Source organism: Fundulus heteroclitus, chromosome 13 (genome assembly GCF_011125445.2).
Source record: "Fundulus heteroclitus isolate FHET01 chromosome 13, MU-UCD_Fhet_4.1, whole genome shotgun sequence".
In the NCBI taxonomy this organism is placed as follows: Eukaryota; Metazoa; Chordata; class Actinopteri; order Cyprinodontiformes; family Fundulidae; genus Fundulus; species Fundulus heteroclitus.
In genome coordinates this window covers 8,799,167-8,821,794 of record NC_046373.1, presented here as the reverse complement: position 1 = coordinate 8,821,794, position 22,628 = coordinate 8,799,167, and the positions used below count along the sequence as shown (strand labels likewise).

At 39.9% G+C, this 22,628-nt stretch overlaps 1 protein-coding gene across 3 annotated transcripts; it reads left to right on the top strand.

The window, feature by feature from the left end:
• The first annotated feature begins 8,032 nt into the window (after window positions 1-8,032).
• dazl (deleted in azoospermia-like) lies at window positions 8,033-21,954 on the top strand. Of its 3 annotated transcripts, none has more exons than XM_012874268.3 (10): window positions 8,033-8,173; window positions 11,691-11,813; window positions 12,850-12,941; window positions 15,150-15,201; window positions 15,284-15,350; window positions 15,653-15,792; window positions 16,856-16,936; window positions 17,107-17,157; window positions 17,340-17,410; window positions 21,161-21,954. In XM_012874268.3, exons 1-9 carry the CDS (start codon window positions 8,171-8,173, stop codon window positions 17,382-17,384), a joined length of 654 nt encoding a protein of 217 aa, XP_012729722.1. In that variant the 5' UTR covers window positions 8,033-8,170; the 3' UTR covers window positions 17,385-17,410; window positions 21,161-21,954. The 3 variants fall into 3 exon arrangements, with proteins under 3 accessions (XP_012729722.1, XP_021178087.1, XP_036000897.1); XM_021322412.2 differs by having other exon boundaries at window positions 15,653-15,810; XM_036145004.1 differs by lacking the exon at window positions 8,033-8,173 and adding an exon at window positions 8,539-8,576.
• Window positions 21,955-22,628: the final 674 nt, after the last annotated feature.

Here is a 22,628-nt window from a genome sequence, read left to right as displayed (position 1 = left end):
ATGGATGCAGCTAAATAAATGGCAGTTATGGATGAAAACATGTCAAAGACAGCGAAAGAAAATCCCAAGAATCATGTGGAGGCTGATTACCCAGCAGACCAATTACTTTAAATATACAGAGCTATAATTATTTTAATCAAATCATATGTTTTGTAAGAACCGGAATCCAATTGAGAATCTCTGGCAAAAAAATGACATTCACAGATACTGTTCCTGAGATTAAGAGACTTTACAAAGCAGAACAGGTACAAGTTCCATTATCTGAATGAAAAGCTGGTGGAGACCTACTCTAAAAGGCTTGCATCTTTAGTTGCTTTCATACCACAATTATGGGAAGATAGAGGTGCAGAATTTAGGTATTTTTGTCCTGCAATTGTCGGGTTGCCGGTTCGATACAAAACATAGGACCCAAATCGCCTGCTGGCAGTGGTCAGAGGGCCTGGTGGCGCCGATGTATGGCAGCGTGGCCTCTAACATAGGCGGGGTGTGAATGGATGAATGACTGATTGTAGCGTAAAGCACTCTGGGATTGTCAGACTAGTATACAAGCATAAGCCAGTTACCATTTTATGACTTATGTTCATATCAAATGGCCCCCAAATACAACGAAGGTTGTGATTGCAAATTTTGTGACAAAATGTAAAAACAGGAAAACAACTTCTGCAAGGCATAATATTTCTAAGCTGTAGGCCTAAACCACGTCAGCAAAATCTGTTTCCTCCATTCTTTTTCCCATAATTTTCACTAAATCTATCTATAACCTGCTAGTAATAACTGCTAGGTGATATTATAATAGGCAAATATATATTATGGAAAAGCTAACAACGCACACTTTCTGTCTGCTTTATGGCTTTCTGAAAAAGGGAGTCAAAACCTCACCTGGTTAAGTCGCTCCATCTTGTTCTGCTTCAACAAATTTAACGGGAGACAAAAAAAAAAAAAAAAAAAACAGAAACATGTTTAGAACGTAAATTCACATATCGTCGGACTTTTATCAAATTTTAAAGTAGCCTATTAACAAACGCCTGGCTACTAACCTACCTTTTAAGTGTCAGCTGCAACGCTCAGCCGGCAGGTTTTCTGACTGGAACTTAGAAGACGGTGTAGAATAAAACTTAATTAAAAAAAAATAAAAATATATATATATATATATAAGTGCCGTCACGTATCAGTGTGCCGAGAGATTTTCCTCAGAAAACTTTAACCCAGGAAGTACCATCATGTTCCTACAAACACACACACTCGTTGGTTTCACGAACTTTCGTCTCTATGGCAACGTATATTACCGTTTTGTTCTCATAACCGGGAGCCACAAACGGCGCATGCGCCCGATGAAGGGAAAAATGTCGGTATGTTTGACGGCTCAGGACAGGAGTAACCTGATCGCGCCAGGTGGATGCTGTTCCGCCGAGCTCCACACGTTCAGCGCATTTTTCTTAAATATGTTCACAGTTCTACAGCTGACTCTCTGTCACCTGTCCCTCACAATGTGTTAAAAATCTTGTCTTTTTTTTTTCTGAATAGAAAATAAAAATAAGTAATTTTCTGTTTTGCTTACGTGATGTGATTTGGTCAAGATTTAAAGCTTGGTGATCGCTTGTAAAAAATAAAATCTATGTCGTAGCGGGGCCGTTATATCTTTTCAGGCTGCAAGACTAAAGTGGTTTACAAATGAGATAATGTTGAGGTTAAACAGTAAAATTACAGATGAAAGGAACATTTTAAACGTCCATTCGGTGGCGTAGCCAGAAATTGCTTTTCGGTCGGGCCTAATAAAAAATGGGCGGGCCAAATAATTATAGTGGAAAGTAAGTTTATATGTAAGTTGCATATTTGTTACTGTGGAGAGGAGATACAGGCTCAGGAGAGGGAGAAAGGACCTTCTCTGTTCAATTGAACATCCTTAAACTGACAGCGGGGGGGGGGGAAAATTGTGAAAAAAGTAATCAGTACCCATCGCCTGTAAGATGATTTAGAGCCACAAACACAGCGGTGTAGCTTCTGGATCATTCAAACTGCAGCAGCTTGTCAGTCTATTTCCGTTTCTGAACTTAATGGCCGCCGTCGCACCATCGATCCAGAAACCCGGGAAAAATGAAACCATTGTTTTACTGAATGGAAAATTTCTGCTATTTTATTGTCTTTTATTAAACACCATATTACAGTTAAAAAGGAGGAAAAAGGCTGGCCGTGCGCTTAAAGAGCAGCGGCACTTGAAACATGCGGCCGTTGTTACGCTGCGTCTTTACGCATGATCCAGCTGCTGAGTTATCCTCTTATCTGCCCCTGCTCTTGTAGATTGTTACATTTCATAACCTTTGTTGTCACCTTTCACAGCGACAGGTTTGTCATCTCAGCCTCCACCCTGACCAGACATTAGTTTCCCTGTATTGGTGCAGGGCGCCTCTAAGTGCGAAGCGGAAGGCTGAGTGTGAAGTTGCTCTCCGAGCAGACGTTTCATGTTTGTGCTCCAAGCGGACCCAGTGAGGCAGCGACTCGTGCTTTGCATTTAACCCACAAGCATCAGTCTTAAGCCTACAGGAAATATCAAAACTGGAAATAGCCCTTTTTTTAATCGTATCCCCAAGGGGAGCAGCAGTTTAGGCTCTGCGCTTCATTGCGTCTCACTTTTCTACACAGCCTAGATGGCTATAGAAAAAAAAAAAAAACAACAACAATAGGCTATCTGGGAACTGATTATTCGGTCCCAGCATAATTTAATGTCAATGATACCAGGTTGAGGCAGTGAGGGGAGCGTAAACTATTCTTCTTTCCAGTTCTACGCAGTGCGGAAGGGATAAACATGGTGGGGAAAATGCATAAACACAGACTGTAAAGCTCTCTTTTTAAAAAAGGAGGGAACAGAATGAGGGGTCTGTGCTGAAGCTCCCAATGTTACAAGACCCTAAAAATGCATTTTAAAAGTACGCACTGACAGGGGCGGTTCTAGGCAGGGGGCAGCACCCTTGTAGAACTGGGCGTGACACCTGTTATGGCCCCTGTACTAAAGAGATGATTTAAATACATTTCTTACAATGATATATGTTGACAAAGATACCATTTCTGATTTTTACATTTCCATTTAAAAATTAAGCTGTTTCACCTTTAGCTCCAGCCATATTGAGATAGGATCAGGGGTCTGCAACCTGCAGTTCCAGAGCTAAAATTGTGTCTTGGGCTCACCTAAAATATTGAACATTGAAATATTGACCTGTTTAGTTTTTTCATAATCTTTTGCTCTGTGGTAGGGAAGACGAGAGCGGTCGTACTCAAATGTTTTCCCCATTGCTTTTAATGGCATAACTATCTTGTTATCACGGTTAAAACATTAATTGTTTTCACGAGATAACAAGAAACTTATCTCGTTATCACGAGTAAACAGTTAAATCTATTCACAGCCTTATTCACAGAATTGACCCTTCGCAAAAGCCCCTTTGGTTACTGTTGCTATGCTCGTCAAGCTTTCTGTAGCCGATGAAGTCTTAGCGCATGTCATGACAGGGATAGCTTGTGTACCAGTGCGTGTTAGTGACTCGTTTCGGAGCAATACATGCGGAATATCCTCCAGATCTAGGCAAAAGCAGTTACAATATGCAGTGGGGGGATATATTCAAATATATTCATTGCCTCTTGAACCTAGAAAATGGTGGCAGGTTTAACTGCAGTCCAACTGCTCGCATTTGATCCTCAATCAGAAATCCCTTATCGGCCATTATACCTTCCCTTCTTTGCAAATAGCCATTGTCAAGAAGTCTCTCTGGTAGCTGGAGGATTCCACACTGTCTGACTATCTCCTTGTCAGACACGGATCCTGTGAAGAGGGCAGATAAAAAAATGACAGCACCACGGGAGTCACAGGCAACTAGTGATTTTAGGGTGCTAGTGCTTTTGTAATTTGAAAATCTCTGACTTTGTAACACCGGTGACGTTGGCCTTTCTATTTTCAGCTCTGTGCAATCTAAAATGACAGATGTGGATGGGTAGTCTGCTTTGTAGCGTTCCGGCATGTTTTGCATAATGACATCTCTGTGGGGCCAAATTGGTAATTCACCCAGTACGTCAAACATAATGAATCCAAGAACTGAAAATATTACTTGCATGTGTGTATTAAATCTAAAGGCAAGGCTTTTTAGGTCTTCGCTGTTGTGGAGTTTAATTAAAACAAAGAGCAGCTGGCTACGAAGGGTCATCTTAGCAACTTCCCAATAATTGCGTTTGTATGTTAGGGGTACATTAACTTGAGCGGTGTGTGGATCATTTGGGATGCTAAATATTGTGCACAGTTGGTTGAATCGTTCATATGTAAAGCCAGTACTGTATTCCAACAACTTTGGGATTGTTGGAATCGATTTTACTGCTTTCAAATAGTTCGGGTGTCAGACTTTTTCTTTGAGTGTGTCAATTTGTGTTTCTTCTAATGTCAATTTCTTGTTGTTAGTTTCCTATTCTAATTTCTTCTCCTTCTCTGTGCTCTGCTCCTCCTCAGGCTCTCTTTCCAGCTGACATCCAGGGAGTGGGGGTTGCTCTGGACTCTCTACAAAGAAGAAAAAATGCATGTTAATGATATTAATCTCTCTTTCTCACATTTTACAGCTGCCACTTATCAGCCAGATTGACCCCGGAGCAGCTCATGTCAGCCAACCAGAGGACTTGGCCAACTTTCCTCTGCCACGCCAACCCACCAGCTTCGGCACAGTTCTTAATGAAAGTGGCATGCGACGTTACACAGAATAGAGCATTTCACTGGCTGAGCCTAAGGCGCTGGAAAAGGAAACCACAGAACAAAGCGCAAACAATTTGTGGTTCAATGCTAGGTCTGCCCGAATCACATCAAACATCTTTTAAAAGAATCTGCTCTTGAAGAGCCGACAATGACAAACTTGCTGCAAGCTTAAAGAATGCAGAATCAGTGCAAACAAAGGCCGTGAAGAAAGGTGTAGAACAAGAAACCATAGCAACCATATATCACACCAGGATCACAGGTAATGAAGTGTATCCACATGGTTTTGTTGTAAATCCTAACGCCCCAAATGTTGGTACATTTGGTACGATATTTTCAACCACTGTACTTAGATACAGCTCAAACTGTACGATGAAACTGCAGGGTTTAAAAGTTCACAGCTCATGATATATGTTCTTACACTGTACGGCCCGATGCTCTGATGCGACATAACTGCTCACACTGACTGTACGTCCAAAGACCACAAGTGCGACTCAGCCCTGTGGAGAAAAGGTGCTTGTCGGAGTCGCCTATCCGGAAGCAAAACGTAGACAGTAGAAGAAGAAAAATACGGAAGCATCAATGCTCACTATTAAAAATGAGGCTTACTAGAACTGGCTCCCAGTATCTCAGAGAATAGACTTTAAAATACGTCTGTTAGTCTATAAATCCCTGAATGGCTTAGCACCTAAATACATCACAGACTTGTTATCAGTGCATCAACCATCCAGACCACTCAGGTCTTCTGGCTCCAGCCTGCTCTGCAGAACCAGAACCAGAACTAAACAAGGAGAAGCAGCATTTAGTTCCTATGCTCCACTTATCTGGAACAAACTTCCAGAAAACTGTAAAAGCGCTGAAAGCCTGAGTTCCTTTAAATCAAGATTAAAAACACATTTGTTTAGGACTGCCTGCGACTGTTCTAGTTAAACTGCTCTACTGAAACATCACTAGTTTCAACTTTTTTAGTCCAACTGTTTTTAATGTTCTATTTTGTTTCCACATTTTATTCCTACTTGCTTTTATTCTGTTTTATTCGGGTAAAGCACTTTGCATTGTCTCTGTACTGAATTGTGCAGAGACAATAAATTTGCCTTGCCTTGCCTAGAACGAAACGCGTTGCCTTGGAAATTCTATGAGTCGCTCCTCCACAGTTTGACTCCATGTCACACGTACCGCTGCCATGCTTCTCTCCTCTCCTGTGTTTTTGTCTGAGAAGAAGAAGAATTCCCTTGTACGCACATGCGCAGTGTGCGGGGTTGGGGGAATCGGCTCGTAGGCGCTCGTAGCTCTGCTTCAACAGCAGGATGCGCTTGCGATCACCTCACGAAGACCGGCTGGATTTCAAACATGTTTGATTTTCATCCGACCGGATGATTCCTGATCGGGAGGTGGTCGTGAGAGGCTAATCGCCCCTTGTTACTCCCAGTATACTACACGACGAAGGACGCATGGTGAAGCTGAAACTTGGCCCGATCCAAAAAATTCTTGCACGACTGAAGAATCGGCCCAAAAAGGGCAAAAAAAAGTACAATGTATGCCCAGCTTTATGTGAATAAGAGGGGAGGGAGTAAAAGCACAAGGTATGGGTGTTTAGAAATGAAGTGTCCTTCTAAGAACAGCTTCACAAAGTGTCCCTACCTTTACAAGCAAGCAGATGGTACCTACAAAATAAAAGAATGTCATGTCCACCATTACCAAATAATGGGGCAGCTTGGGCTAACAGGTATGTCTTGGTGTGATTTCTTTGTCAAATGTGAAGTGGACTACGACCTAGAAAGAATACACTTTGGTGTTGCAAAATGGGAACAGACGAAGAGCAAGCTTGATGTGTTTTTCTTTAAGTACTTTGTCACATGCCAGCGAGACAAATCAGGTTTTTTTTTTCTATATCAGGACTTTTGGCTTTTGTTCCGCTGCATTTGACGTTGCATGTTTGTTTCAACCGCTGAACAGAGCGAATGCTATGATGAATAAAAGGAGATGCACTGTCAGAATTTTTCTTTCTGCCTATTCCATCATTCAGCACAATACAGAGTTTAATGAGATCGGGCAGGCTTACGCTCATTTTAAAACAAGGCTACTAATAACATACATATCACTCACCACAGTCACCAACATGCTGTTGAGTCTCTTCTTCATCAGCGAAGGAGGTGGAGCTGGAAGCATTCAGCTGAGCAAAACCACATCTGAAAACACATTTTGTCCATGATTATTATTCATTTAACCTGCAAGCTGATAAACATGCTCTTATTTACAGTGGCTAAAGTGCCATATACAAGCATTATATTCCAATTTACTAATACTGTATATATTAATTGCCTATACCTGCGGCTTTTAAAAGTGGTGTAATATATGCAATATATATTCAATGCTTATTCTACCTAACTAGCCAGTGCAACCTAACTACTACCAGATTTTTTTCTACTCTAACAGTAATGTTTGGCTAAATATTATACACCAATATGTTGAATATGGAGTTATGTAGATGGTGTATTTCAAATAAAATATCAGCATGTAGGCCTACCGATGTTTGGGTGGCTTTCGACAGCCTCCGAGCTGCTCCCTAGTCTGGTTCAGCACTTGGGATAATCAGGCGTGGGCTCTCCATTCACAGAATACTAAAATGAAAGATGAAACGTCATATGTTAGTTAACCAGTTACTTTATGTAATTAAACTGACAAAACATAACATTAGAGGATCCCCAGGCTGGTACCTCGACAGTGAACAGCTATGGTACACATTTACCAAAGTTAATGGGTTCATCTTGTGGCAATTACATCCTTAAAAAATACACAATATTAACGAATATAAATCATAACCTTGATATGATCAACTCTGGAGCAGGACAATACCTTCGAGCAGAAGTATGAATGTTTGTTTATTTTTGAGACATACAGCCGGGAGTGAGTTCCTCCACACCGTTTTATCCATTTGCAGGTGCAGCTCCAGTCAAAAACACGACTCCTCTAGACAAACTCTTGGGATACCTACTACTGTCTAATTTACATAATTCATAGGCGCATTGCTTCACCATTTTGGGGAACGTCGGAACTAGTTTACAGAGCCGGAGATGCTAATCATCCCGTTATCACAGGAAAACGATCTTTGTTATCTTTAGATAACGAGAAAAAGTATGAGAGGGACACGTCCGCTCTCGGCTTCCGTACATTATTCATATATTTACATGATACTAAACTGAAAAAATATATTTAGTTTGTGGGGGTCGTGAAATTGCATACGCTTATACAGTAGGCAGCGGTATGCACCATGAAATTGTTTGCAATCCGCCAATAACGAAAAAGAAGAAGAAGAACGTTCTCGGTGCGTTGGGTCACGTGGGGACTGTGAGACGATGGGCGTGGTTTTGTCTCGTGGAGTCATTGTTCAGCCATCAGGTCGTCGGATCCAGAGTCTACCCCGAATTATTGATTTTTATTGTTTTAGTCATGGTAAGTCTTCCTGTACACCATAGTGCACATCTTAGGCGTATAAATGTTCTTTAAATGAGTTCGCTGGCTGGAGACTCTTGGTAATAATGAAGTAATGCTAGCAAGCACATGCTAGTTTGATTTGAGATGGCGCCATCTCAGAACCCCGGAGAGCTTCACTGATGGTAGCGCCAAGACGTGTTTTATCAGAAAAAGTCTTCACACTAGATATTTAAATACCTGGACAAGACTCCATATTATCTGCTTAAAATTTTGGTAGTTTGTTTTTGATTTGAAAAGTAATATTTTCATTGACATTTACACATTTCGTTCAATAAATCATTTTTATTCAGGCATCAGCTTGGCTTCCATGTAGCTTGTTAGATGTACTTCAGTTGTCACACCACGCGCGCAGCTTCTTGATGTAAGTTTTAAATGGCTCTTTATTTCCACTAGAAAACATTGGCTTGACTAAAGACGACTTCACACGTAATATATAATTTGTCTCGCCACAAAAACGCAGGGTCATCAGCGTAGACGTTTTAATCGTTGTTCCGTTTGTGCTCATCAATAAAGTTTGTCCCTTGCTGAATGAAGCGTGAGTGTGCTTCGCTGACGGAAGCACTAAAGCGCGTTTTATTGGTATTAGTCAATGTTATCCGTCGCTGAGCAGATCAGAATGGAAAACGAGAGCTAAAAATAGATTCGTTTGGTTCCGTTTAGACATTTTATTCAAGTTTTTAAAACCGAAGCTACTCTCAACAATGAAACCTGACATTAGCCAATCAGAAACGGAGTAGGGCGGGTTTTTGCAAAGCGGACGTCTGCCAGTGTTGAGGTTTGTCGGTTCCATAATTTTAACTTTTGGAAGATCGTCTCAAACCGACCACAGAAGGCCTGAATGAAAGTAGTAGTGGTCAAACTTTTTCTTTGGGTTTATGTGAACCAGGAAGTCAGAAAGTGGAGTGAATCGAACATGTGAGAATAATTTCTTTGGTAAGTTTGGATGGCTGCTCGTCCCTCTTGTGCATTAAATTAATGAGTGGTTTGTCCAACTGTCGCCATGCCATTGTCAGCGTTTATAAACGCGGGCGACCAACCAGGGATCTCCTCGTGACTCGCTATTACGTTTTAAAAAAAAAAAAAAAAAAACATTAAGAGTAACGCGCTAGCACAGGCTAATTTAGCAAAAACGCGTTGTTTTTTCTTGAAGGGTCGGATATATCGGTCGTTGACGGTGGGGTTAAGAATAAATAGAGGCTTGGCTGAGAGACACGGACGAGAATGGGAAGATTGTGGGTCGTGAATAATAATAATAATAATAATAATAATAATAATAATAAAAAAAACAATCCACTCGTTGTTTTCTGAAACAAAGAAGTAATGGTCAGTGAGAGCTGTGTCGGCTGTCAGTCATTATACATCAGCGCTCCATGTCATGAGCAGCTGTGCATCTTTAAATAAAATGACAATGATTTTGATGCATACAGATTATTAAGAAAACTGCAGAGAATGGTTTCTAATTGGGTCAGAGCAGAGAAAGGCAAGTTTGATAGTTATTTTTAATTTTTACATGGCGTGTAGCCCGATGTGAAGCAACACTGTAGAAGCGAGTCGCATAAAAAAGCTGAAAAAGCCGCCTATCGATCTGTGGACTTTACTACAACCCAGAAACATAAAAACACCTGCCAGACAGAACGTGCAGTAGCCCAGATTACCCTCAACAATATTTAACTTTTACCCAAAAGTTTAATAACATTTTTCTAATTAAAAAGTATTCATCTTTAAAAGCTAGTTATTATTTTTTTCTCTGATAAACTTTTTTTTAAAGTTTAACATCCATGAAGGTGTTACTTCAAGCTGTATCTAATAGGTAAATGCAGCTCAACGTAACACAGGGCTGCTGACTATCTCCAGGGGTTAATGGGCTAGAGGCGGGGGCACAGGATCCATTCTGGACAGGTAACTTCAAAAACGTTAAATAACGGCTTTTTTTATATATAAAGTCTTGAGTTGATAATTATTGTGCAATAATAGGTAAAGCAGATACTGATTATTATAATGTGCCATCCATGTTAGATTAAAATGTATGACGTCATCTTTGTGTTGATTATGTGTTCCGTGTTGTCCCTCACAAGCATCCTATTGTCCCACATTTGGTCATTTGAGATCTGGTCACCCTGTGTAAAACGGCTGCAGAACCGAGGCACCTGAATCCATGGCCGACCGTGTGTGTAACCACAAAGTCCCAGATGTAGTTGGTTTTAAATCACTTCCCTGTTGTCTTTAGTATTTCATTGGTGTGGTTTCCTTTTTATTGTAATATAACATTTTATTTATAAGCCCCTTAAGATCACCCTATGGATAAACGTGGTACTGAATAAAATAATAAAAAGATAAATAATATAGCAAATACTATGAACTTGGATACATATGAAGTCGGAAAGGACAAAGTTGTGGTTGGCCTTGTATGTTCATGGATTGATTTATATTGAATGTGGCAGGGAGCCAGAGCTCCTAATGTACAGATATGAAGTAGATGATGTAATGATGCAAGCTGTTTTCTTTTGCACTAGTTGCAGTTTATCGAGGGTTTTCTGGGGGACAGGGAGGAAAGGGGGTTGAAATTGTAAAGTCGAGAGGTGAGTGGACTAGCTTAGCAAAAGTGTGAAGGAAGAACTTGATGCTGCAGAGATGAAAGTTAACCAGGTGATGTTATGGATGTGGAAAGTGAAGGAGAGGATGGAGAGGGCTGTCCAGGATGAGGCCAAGGCTCTGAAGCTGAAAGGTTGGAGAGATACAGGAATGGTCAATGGATATTGTTTACAATGCAACTGTCTACTTTTAAATCACTGCTGCACCTTACTGCATATTTGTTTACATTTGTTTTACACTGTTTACATTTCAACTGCCTACTGTTCACTGCTGCACTTTATCCGGAAGTCAGTTGAAAACTTATCCTGTAAGTGACTGCGATTTATCACTGCACTTTATCCAGTACTGTAATTCACTGTCAGGTATCCTGTAGAGTTACTGCAATCTTTCTGAGCTGTGTGAAAACGAAATTTCGTTCTGTATGCACTCTGTGTATACAAAATGACAATAAAGAAAGTCTAAGTCTAATATTTTAAACTGCCAGATTTGGTTAAAGAGGACTTTGCACAATAAGCAAGTGTGGTACGTAATGTGGCATGACGTCCACGGCCCTGGGAACATGCGGCAGGAGTAGAAATCATTTTCAGTCAAATTGATTCTTTCTGCTTTAACCCTTGTAATAGTCTGAATGCTATAAGCGTTAAACTTTACAATCGTAATGTCTGGTTTTGGATTTGAATAGAAAAATGTCTTTATTTACACTCAAACATTTTTTTATTCTTGCAAGTTTTTTTTTTATTCAGGCGATAACGTGGCTTCAGGTTCATAATGTTAACAAGTCAGAGTGCGAACTTTCTAATGATGTAGACTTTACTATGATCAATATCTTGAGGGACTCACACAGGATTGTTGACCCAAATGAAACTTGTTTTTGTTCTGCAAGGATATCAACAAGCCCAGAACCATCAGCCAGAGTGTATCTTCATTCAAGCTGCCTAATGGATACGTCCTGCCTGAGGGTAGACTGACCCCTAACACCCTGTTTGTGGGTGGAATCGACATGAAGGTGAGATCGTAGGTTTTTAAGTGTAATTAAAACCAAAAAATGTTGCTTTTGCATGGCATTATGGACAAATTAGTCTACTTTTATTTCTTTATTCTCCTTTTATTAAAAAACTCATGGCACAATGTTTGGCTTTGAACTGTTAGAATTCTTCTAAAAAACACGCAAAAAGAATCATTAAAAATCTGAAATGGCAGATTAGACCTCAAAAAACAGCTATGAAAGGAATGGTTGGTGCATTTATAAATAACATTTAAGTATGATTAATCTGTGCAAGTTAGTTTTCTTTTTAACTAAAAGAAAAAAAGCCTGATGTTTAAGTATTCTTAAAATAGTAATTAAGCATTATATTTTCAGCTATCCAAACTAGGGCTTCCACTAATGATTATTTTAATAATCGATTAATCGGTCGATTATTTTTACGATTGATCAATGAATCAGCCGACAAAAAACGGTTTACTTCCACTTCTTTTTTCCAAAATAGATCATTTAGACTGACAGAGCAAATATGGCCATAAAAAGCTACTTAGGTGTTCTGTTACAATAATATTAGGTAATAAATAATTTTGCTTCAAATAAAGAAGTTTATGTTGACTAGATTGTAAGTCGGTCATTTAATAGTCAATGTCTATGAAAACAACAATGGTGAAGCTGTAAAACTGGGATGTTAATGCGGTTTATTTGAACCTCCCCCTTAAACTCGTATATCTAGAGACCAAAATTGGGCATAACAATGCAATCAGAGCAAAAACACCACTTCTGACCACCAAATAAACCTTCAGCCATAGGTTGTTTCAGCACAAGCTGCATTTTGTGTAAATACTACATGCTACATTTATGTAGCATTCTGTACATCATGAATTATATCAATCAGATCCAGTTGAATGCAGCCATTAAAATTATAATCCAATCATGATTTAATACAGTCAATCTGAGTTGATCAATGAAGGCCAATTAATAAATGTTTGTGAAAAGAAATGTATAACAACTATTTTTGAATTTAAAAATTTTTTTTTGGTTGGTTGTTTCTAACCCTCAGGTGGAGGAAAATGAAATGTGGGACTTCTTTACAAGATATGGCAACGTCAAGGAAGTAAAAATCATTACATACCGGGGAGGGGTGTGCAAAGGGTAAGTAGTTTTGTTTTGAGGTGTGCATGTTGGCAAATGGCCAAATTGAGAAGCTTTTCTATTGGTCAGCTCCTGCCTGCGGAAAAAACAGCAGGACCTGTGAGACGACATAATCGGTTGACCAAACGTTGTTCCACTCCTTTTTTTTCTCAATTTTTATTTACCATTTAGTGTATACAAAACAAAATTTACAGGCTAACAAAGGTATTGAATAGTGCCCTAGGTGTAAGACTGAAATGGGATCTGTTCTCCACATGTTCCTGACATGCAGATATTTGCTGCAGCTCCGTTTTAGATGCTATTAAAGCTGTTGTGGGGGTGGAAATTGCAGCCACCCCACAGCTGATGCTATTGGGAGACTTGTTCTTGCTAGAAAATATGAGCGTTAATACTCGCTTCATCATGTTAGCCCATATTGCAGCCAACAGGTGTATAGCTATCAACTGGAAGAATGTTTCTCTGTGGCAAAAAGAGCTGTCGTCATACCCGCCTTCAGAGAAGATTATGTTTAATATCCGGAACATTATGTCACTGTATGATAAATGTTGGCGAGGATTTGTAACCTTTTTAAATAACAGAGCTGTTCCTGTAGGGGACATCCAAGGTCAGGATGGAATTGGGGATTGATTTTGGAATTCACTTAATGTCTGAATAAATAACATAAAAAGATGGAATTTTCAGTAATTTGCTGTATTTTATTTATTTATTTTTTTCAAATTTTGGGCCGCCTCTGTTTGTAAGGCTAACATGGGAAAATGAGCGAAAGATTTGTTTGAAATTTGTCCGGAGAATGATGTGAGTTTGCATGTGAAAGATCTCACAAGTGTGTACATGTTGATCTTTCCCGTGGAGCTTTAAGTTCAGCTCATTCCTGTGAGAATATGTCCACAACAAAAGCAAAGTCACGAAAGCCAGTTCTTGTCCCTCGCCTCAGGAAATTTGTCCGATTCTCCAGCTGGATTAACGACACGATTGAGCTGCAGTACGGAATTAAACAGATTCCTGATGGATGATGCAGTGAAGGAAAATGACTTCCTGTTCCGGATTTTCCATTTTCACATTATCCTGGATATAAATCACTCCAATTGGCAGGTTTACTCCAAGGTAGCTTCGTTCTTTCCACCCCCACAACAGCTTTAATAGCAGACAACCAGTAATAGAAATCCTCTCCCCCATGTTTGTCCCTTCAGGGACTCCATGGTCAAAGACTTCACAGTTATCTCAGAACTGTCATTAATCCCATAGATAAAAATGAGGAGCTGAGCAGTGTTTCATCCAGTGAATCTAACTTAAAGGACTCCGCCTTTCGGTTTAACTCGCCAGCTATATCTTCATCATTCAGCGCCCCACGGCGAGTCACTGTCCTGCGTGATAAACAGATTTTTTTCAAACTCGTCTGACACAAGACACCTGCTGCTGTCTCAACCATTCTTTTAAAAACTCGTCTATGGAGAAAGGCTTGCTAGCCTTTGCTAATTTGAATGCCAAAAACTTACCTTGGTACTTGAGTCTTAGATCGTAGTTTGTCGATGAAAAATGTTTCGCTGAGTTTTCAAATTAGTCACCAACCTCTGAGCAGTAGCCGCCCGTTCTTGCGTTGACTGTTTGCGAGCATAGCTGGAATGCTTCATAGCAAAGTGACTGCTGACTTTGTATTCTTTGAAAACTGCAATCATTTATTTTTTTTTTCACCTGGTGATTATAATGAAAAATATGTTTGTTAATCAGTGTTTAGTAGTTATAAATAAATCATGCAGTTGTGAAGTAACAACTCTGGACAGATGCAGGTTGGTAAAAAAGTAGATGGAAAATAATTCCCTAAAGTTATCGGAAGGAACTAATCAATTGCATAACTCTCAAGCTGGTCATCATCTACTATTAGTCGTTGAGACAATAAGTAATTAGCAAATAGTGTTTTAAAGGGATCTTTAAAACACTAAAAGATTAAAAGATGTTCTCAGCAAGAACATTGTTTCCCATAGTTATTAAGAAGCAGCCATGATCTTCTGTTCAGCCTCCGTACCGCTCATCCTGCCGTTAATGCTGGCAGGCGTAGCCCAATAGAAATGTTTCTCAGTTCGTGTCCACGCAGACCAGCCTGCTGTATAAATGTTCTGTATATTATTAGTTAATTTGTTTTTGTTAAAGCTTTTGAGCAATTTGCTCTTTCCCATTTCCCGTCATTAATTATGTGAACAATTTTCCCAGCTACGGCTTTGTGTACTTTAATGAAGATGTCAACATTCAGTCAATCATTGAGGTGAGTGAATGCCTCTCTTTGTATTAAGTTTGCATGTAAACGACCAGGATTCATAATGTTTTTTTTTTGTTACCCGTAATAGCAACAGATCATTTTTAAGGGGCGCAAACTCAAGCTGGGACCTGCAATCATGAAGCAACGGATCCCAAGTATGTTCTTTGTTTCCAGCGATTCCTTCTTTCTCTTGTTTTTTTTTTCTTCCTTTTATTGGATTCAATAATTGTTGTTTCTAAATGAAGACTCCTGTTCAGGCTTTGCTTAAGGGCTCTTCACTTTCTGTAAACCTTTGACAAAACGGCCATTGGTCAGTGGCGTCCACAGCCCTAAAGTAATAAAAAGGTCCACAACTTAAGAAAAAAACAAGCATTTGCTACTGTCCTTATGTGCATTTAATGCCAGATGTAGAGTTTCTCCTTCCACTTCCTTGTTCTATTTTTGTTTTTTGTTTCAGGATCCATACCCACCCGCCTGGTTGGACCTACTCCTTGGATAAGTCCTAACCATTATATCTGCTGTGGGTGCTGCTCACCTGTGGGAGGAGGGCTTCCACAGCCTGCACCTGTCTTCAGCGGAGGCAGCCCCTATAATCAGGTGGATTTCCCATGTCTGGTAGGCAGATTGAGGACAGAGTCAAACCTTCCCTTGCTATGGAAGGATGGCTGATGTTCATGTCAGGCTTGTCAGTTTTAAATATTCACACAGTACCAGGTTTCATCTGTTTAAAGGTACATAGCCACTTTATACCAAAAAGACCAAAATCCAGTTGGTCATGATAAAAATAAGGCTATATACTCCAAGCTTTTGTCCTGATATTGCTTTGATAGTCATTTTGGAGCGGCAATTCGCCGTGATCAAAGACCAACTGTTATTGATAAAATAAACCGATCTACAGCAACTTTAAGAGCTTCATATCAGAACATCACGTAGAAAGGAATTTCCCGTTCATAAACGGAAACAGGGACACAGCATCAATGTAAGAACCAGTTTATCTATCAGTCTATATATAATGTTTGTACTTCAGACTGTAGAGGATAAGAAGAGCATTGCTATTAATATCACAGTTTTAATAAGGACGTTTACTCATGTCAATCAACTCTGCGGACACATCTGAGCGATCGGCAGCTTTAGCTTCTGCTTCAGTGAACACCAATGTATACTGTATTCCCAGCACTATTTCAGTCTTTTCCCTCATGGAATCATATTTTTAGTCATTTCTTTTGCACTGGACCTTAGACCTGTCTTTATTGTTGCCATTACTTTATTGGGAGATGCTAACTAGCATCTCCAATTAGCCATTGGGGGGTGCGTTCGGCAAAGCTCTACTGCAGGACCCGGTAAATACCTCTTGTTGCGCTAAACTTTTTTACTACATCATGATGCTCTGAAATCGGGGACAGCTTTTGCCAGGGACATTTCACCCAAAACAACGTCTGTCCCTGGAAACGGGGTCATCTGGTCACCCTACCAGAGGGGCGGTGTGATAATACACACTGGGGAAGAATATGTAATGTGCTTTATAATCCGGTGCGTTTTATATGTGGACAAAGACTCACGTAGACACGTAAATTCACGGTGCGCCCTATAATCAGGTGTGGCCTATGGTCTGAAAAATGCGGTAATTAACTAAGCTTGTTTTCACTGGCTCTTGGAGCAGCCTTTCTCCTACAGCAGCTTCGGCGAAGTGATGCTTCCACAGATACCGATGAGCTACACACAGAGTCCCTACCCCTATCAGGTAAGCACAGCAGGTAGTAGGAGTTATCCAGCGTTGCTTCCTCCTCACTAGTTTCTGCCTGTGAAATACAGACTTTGGTTTTCTTCAGCTTCACATTTTCTCTTAAGAAGCAACTTTTTGTGTTGTTGCTCTTTGCCTAATGGCTGAGCCCTCTGTCCTCCAACATGCAGTACACCCCAGCTCCCTGGACCCCGGACCAAAGGACTCAACCTTTCCATCAGGTAATGGTGATTTACTGCGTAGCTTCTGTTCATTGGGAACGGCACATTTTCTATTTTTCTCTGCCTTCTAGTGTCCCCTTTAATTGCAATGTCCACGCACACCACTAGAGGGAACTGTTGGCACTAATGTAACTTTGAAGTAGTCTTCCTGCCTGTTTTCTGATTGTGTACTTTGTTTTTAGAGCTTTGTGGACTCTGGAGTCCAGACTATGCTGAATGTGCTGTAGTCAAAGGCCACAGAACATCCTACAAGGTAAAACTGTACATCAGGGTGCCACATATTTATCATACAGTTGGAATTGAACGGTAGAAATTATGTTTTGCAGTTTTGTCTAGGAGGGAGATTTATTGATCTGATCACATTTGACGTTGATTGATTAGGTTTTTCTGAAAAGGGGGGAATAAATAGAAAAAGTCTGATGTTGGAAATTTGGTAAAAAGAAGGGATCGTTAAGAAAAGCCCATGCAGAACTTTAGGATTCATTCATATTGTGGGGCTGGCTTCCAGAACCAATGCTGGATTTAAATGTTACTCAATTTTGTCACAACTTATCCACCTGTAGGGTGCAAGTAGGGCTTGGCAATAAATCAATATCAGAATATATCGCGGTAGACACCTAATCAATATCAATAGAAAATATGTCAGAAAAATATTTCGATAATTCCTTAACTCCGACCCAGAACCAAGTGGTATTCAGGCGGATACAGGCAGTGAAAAGGATTTAGCCTCAGTTAAAGGTTACATTTAAATAGGGTTGGATTTACAGTTCACATTCTGTTTTTTTTTTTGCCCTTTGTCCTTGTGTCAAATAAGTAAACAAAACACTACTCAATATTTATCGACATTGACTGATATGAAAGGCTTATATTGTGAAAAATGTTTCAGCCATATCACACAGCCCTAATGGCAAAACAAAATGCCATTTTTTGACCAAATCCCATCTGACAATCTTAAGGAGGATTATTAGGATGGCTCTTAAGACAATATTAAGAGATATTCCTGCCGTGTGGCGTGTTAAGAGGGATCTGGTCTGCTCAGGTTTAAAATTTTATTTTTCAATTGAATTGGAAGGACGTCACGATCACTTAGACATCAAATCGGGGATATATTTAACATGTTGGATTGTCTTGGCCCAATATCCTTTTGTGTATGGTAGGGATGCAAGTTATCGATTACTGAGTTAATTTAAAGTTAATTGATCTTATCGATCGACTTACGATTAATTAATAAGCGGCCATTTTTTAAAACCCTATATTTCTCTTCTATCAAGAGGGTATTTCCATAACACGAAGGGCCAATTCTTTTACAATATGCTGACTTTGAAAAGAGGCACGTCATTATATTTTTAGTTTATTGTGCCACCTGTATTAAATACTGACTGAATAAACACAAATTGTGATTTTTCTCATACATTACTAAACTTGGACATATTTATAAAATTTAACAAAACAGGAACCCATTCCGTATTTTTCGGACTATAAGTCACAGTTTATGTTTCTTAGTTTGACCGATCCTGCAACTTATATTCAGGTGCGACTTGTATATCAAATTTAAATGGTAATTCATCTTGACCACCATGAACCAAGGAGTAAACATTACTGTCTATACATTGGGTTAAAGGTCTCCATCGCTGCGGCGGATTTCCATCGATTTGAAAACGAGCACAAAAAATAGATTCCTTTGGTTCCGTTTAGACTTGTTATTGAAGGTTTTAAACTAAAGCTGCCCTCAACCAATGAAACCTGGCAGAGCCGGGACATTAGCCAATTAGAAATAAAGTAGGGCGGGTCTTTGAAAAGCGACATCTTCGAGTCTGAGGTTTGTCGGTGTTCCGTAATTTTAACTTTTGGAAGAGCATCTCAAACTGGCCACAGATGACATGAATAAAAGTAGTGGTGGTCAAACGTTTCTTTGGATTTATGCGAACCAGGAAGTCAGAAGGTTCAGCGGATCGACATTTGACAAAAACTTCCCTCTGTAAGTGTGTATCGCTGCACTTGCAGTTAAATTAATACGTTATTTCCACCTGTGGCCACGTCAGCGTTTATTCCCTCGCTTCCAGTAACTTGGCTGATAAATGCTGTCAACCAATCAGAGATCTCCTTGTGATTCGCTATTACTTTTGTATTGAAAATACGATGAAGAGTAACACGCTAGCTCAGGCTAATTTAGCATGCTGCGTTTTTCTTGAAGAAAGGTCAAAATCTGAAACAATGTCCTGCATTTGGTCAGATTCAGAAAAGGTAAAAAAAAAATTTTTTTTAAATCCACATGCGTTTTTCTGAAACAAAGAGTGCATGTTAAATGCTTGTTAAATAAAATGACAAGGATTTTGATGTATACAGATTATTAAGGAAACTACATCCAAAAAAAAAAAAAGCTGCAGCTACAGCATAGACTAGAGGGCGGTTTCCATCTGGGTGAGGCCAGAGAAAGGCGATTCTCACAGAGCTTTTTGTGAAGTGTTTTTTTTATTTTTACATGACGTGGAGCGCGATGTCAAGCAACACTGTAGAAGCGAGTCACATAAAAAACAGCTGAAAAAGCTACCTGTTGATCTATGGACTCATTTTACTCCAACCCAAAAACACCTAAAAGACACAAAAGCTACAGAGCCAAGATTAACTAGAACAATATTTAACTTTATGCGATAAAAATAAAATTTTTCTAATTAAGTGTTCATCTTTAAAAGCTAGTTCATTTTTTTTCTCTGATAACCTTTTTTTTTTTTTTTAAAGTTTAACGTCTGTACAGGTGTTACTTCCAGCCGTATCTGTTGGGTAAACGCGACTCGACGTAACACAGGGTCATGGGGAGCTGGTGACTATCTCGAGCAGTCAGTGGGCGAGAGGCGGGGACACAGAGTCCATCCTGGACAGGTCTCCAGTCACAGGGCTAAAATGTAACAGTTTTATTAACTTTAAAACAGTTTGATAATGCCTTTTTATGAACTCGTGAGTTGCTAATTAATTGTTGAGTAATAACAGGCAGAGCAGAGACTGATTATTGTGATATGCGATCTGTGTTAAATTAAAATCGATGACATCATCATAGTGTTGGTTATGTGTCCCGTGTTGTCCAAGGTTGTGGTTGGCCTTGTATGTTTCATAGGATTGGTTTATATTAATGTACAGGTGTGAAGTAGATGATGTGATGATGAAGCTGCTGTCTTTGTACTAACTGCAGTTTATGGAGGGTTTTCTGGGGGACAGGGAGGGAAGGGAGCTGAAACTGTAAAGTCGAGAGGTGAGTGGACTAGCTTAGCAAAAGTGTGAAGGAAGAACTTGATGGTGCAGAGATGAAAGTTAACCAGGTGATGTTATGGATGTGAAAAGTGAAGGAGAGGATGGGGGCAAGGCTCTGAAGCTGAAAGGTTGGAGAGATACAGGAATGGTCAATGCATATTTTAAACTGCCAGGTTTGGTTCGGATGGACAAACCTTAATTAACAATCGACGGTTAATCGTAAGTCGATCACTTGTCTGCGTCCCTACCACAAACCTTCGCCATTGTTCATCCTCGTCGGCCATGTTTATTTACTCTGAACTCCCGTTTGAGCTCGAGAGGTTTTGCAAATGTTCCTGAGGGAAATCTATTTGTGTGGCTGACCACCACGCACCGTAGGACCAAACCTGTTTGATCTAAAATGTCTTTATCGAACTGTGTGGGGTCGCTCAGGTTTTCAAAATCAGTCGACAATTTTTAAATCTGGCCATGTGAACCAAGCTGAAGTAAAGTGTTAGTGACTGGGATGGAATTGGATAACATTTATAATTGAAAGTGCTGCATTTAAGCAGTAGTTCATGCTACAGGAACCCTTACTGAGTATTAGATGCATATATTGTAGAGTTAAATCTGTCTTGACTGATATCTTAATCACCTGACAAACTTACTTTGGGGTTTTCATTAACTTTAAGCGCTAACCATCATAATTACAAACTAAATGCTTGAAATATGTCGGCAGTTTAAAGAAATGGATCCATTGATCTTTCATGTCTCCTAGATGCAGGCCGCAGCAGCTTCAACAAGTCAGGATGCAGACGAGGTGACATCTAAGCCCCGTCTACGTCTGAAAGCATCCAGACGCCGCGGCTTGTTTTCACAACGCCCTCGCCTCAAGTTTTTCAGAGCCGTTTTAACACCGGACTGCACGAGCTTTCCTCTTAAACTGAACCACTGTGACCCCAGCGACTTCACCGCAGATCAGCGAGGTCGACCTGTGGTTGGCTGCTTTTAATTCACCCAGACCACAGACACTTTTAGAAAGAACGAGAAGAGCACGCTCAGTAGGCCAGCCGCTTCATACGATCACTTTTTTTTTTCTTCTATAGTCTTAAACAAAAAAAAAAAAAAAAAAAGGAAAGTCTTTTAATCGCACTTTTTGTGTTTATGGTATTTATGTGTTTACATTTTGTCTATTATTTATTGGCCTTATTTAGTCTGTTAGAAGGGCTCTCTCTACATAGGAAAAAGTAGATTTGTACATCCTAATTGTTTCCTACTCTGGATTTTTCTTTTAGGTCTGATTCTTCCCTGATTAAGATCTTAACTTTTCTCACAGCAGAAGATCACTGCTGAGCACTGGGGGTGTATTGCGTTCCCATTTCATTTCACTGGGTGTCACTGTAGCAAATGGAAAGGCAGCTTTGACCTCGCACCTCATGGTTTTTCTTTTTGTCTAAATGTTTTGTCACTTGCTTCCAGAAGTTCTGTGGAGGAAAATCACAGCATCAATTCACTTTGACTCATTATTAAACTTGCGTTAGGATGGAAAGGAGAAAAATGATGTTTAAAAAACACTAAGGGACATTGTTGCAGCTCGTTTGTTCACTGTTCGGTTCATTCACTGTTCACACGGTTCGGGGTTTCATTGTAATTGCATATCTTACACAAAGGATTTTAGACATTAAATACATGAATACACTTAATGTAATTTGGTGTTAAGTTTCATTTTAAACTATTTTCATACAGGTGCACATCTGCATATGGCGTAAATCAGTTATTTTCTTTGTATCTATCGGTTTCGTGGACATAAACATCAAGTTGTGCAGGCAGCGATGTCCGGAGGCATTTCATTTAGAGAGCCTGAGAACTGTTCTTTTCTGTTGGGTTGGTTTGTTGTTGTTGTTGTTGTTTTTTTGTGTGGGTTTGGAATAGTTTGTTCAATAAATAAGTTCAATTTGTCATACTTCTGTCTACTTTTTACCATGACTTTTCCGTTCTGTTGATATCTAAGTGTAGAAAGGTGTACGATCCGTCTGGATCTGCATGGAGCTGTCGGGAGCAGGGTGGCTGGTTTCGAGCTCCAACCCCCACACGTCACTGGTTGCTGCTCCTCAGTCAGGCTTGCCTGGCAACAAGCCCCTCGTCTTCTGGTCACGGAACGCTTTTTTTTTTTTTTTTTTTTTTTGTCACTGCCTCATGGTGTGACTGGGTTCCCCAGAGTGCCCTTTCCAGCCTTTGGCCCACCC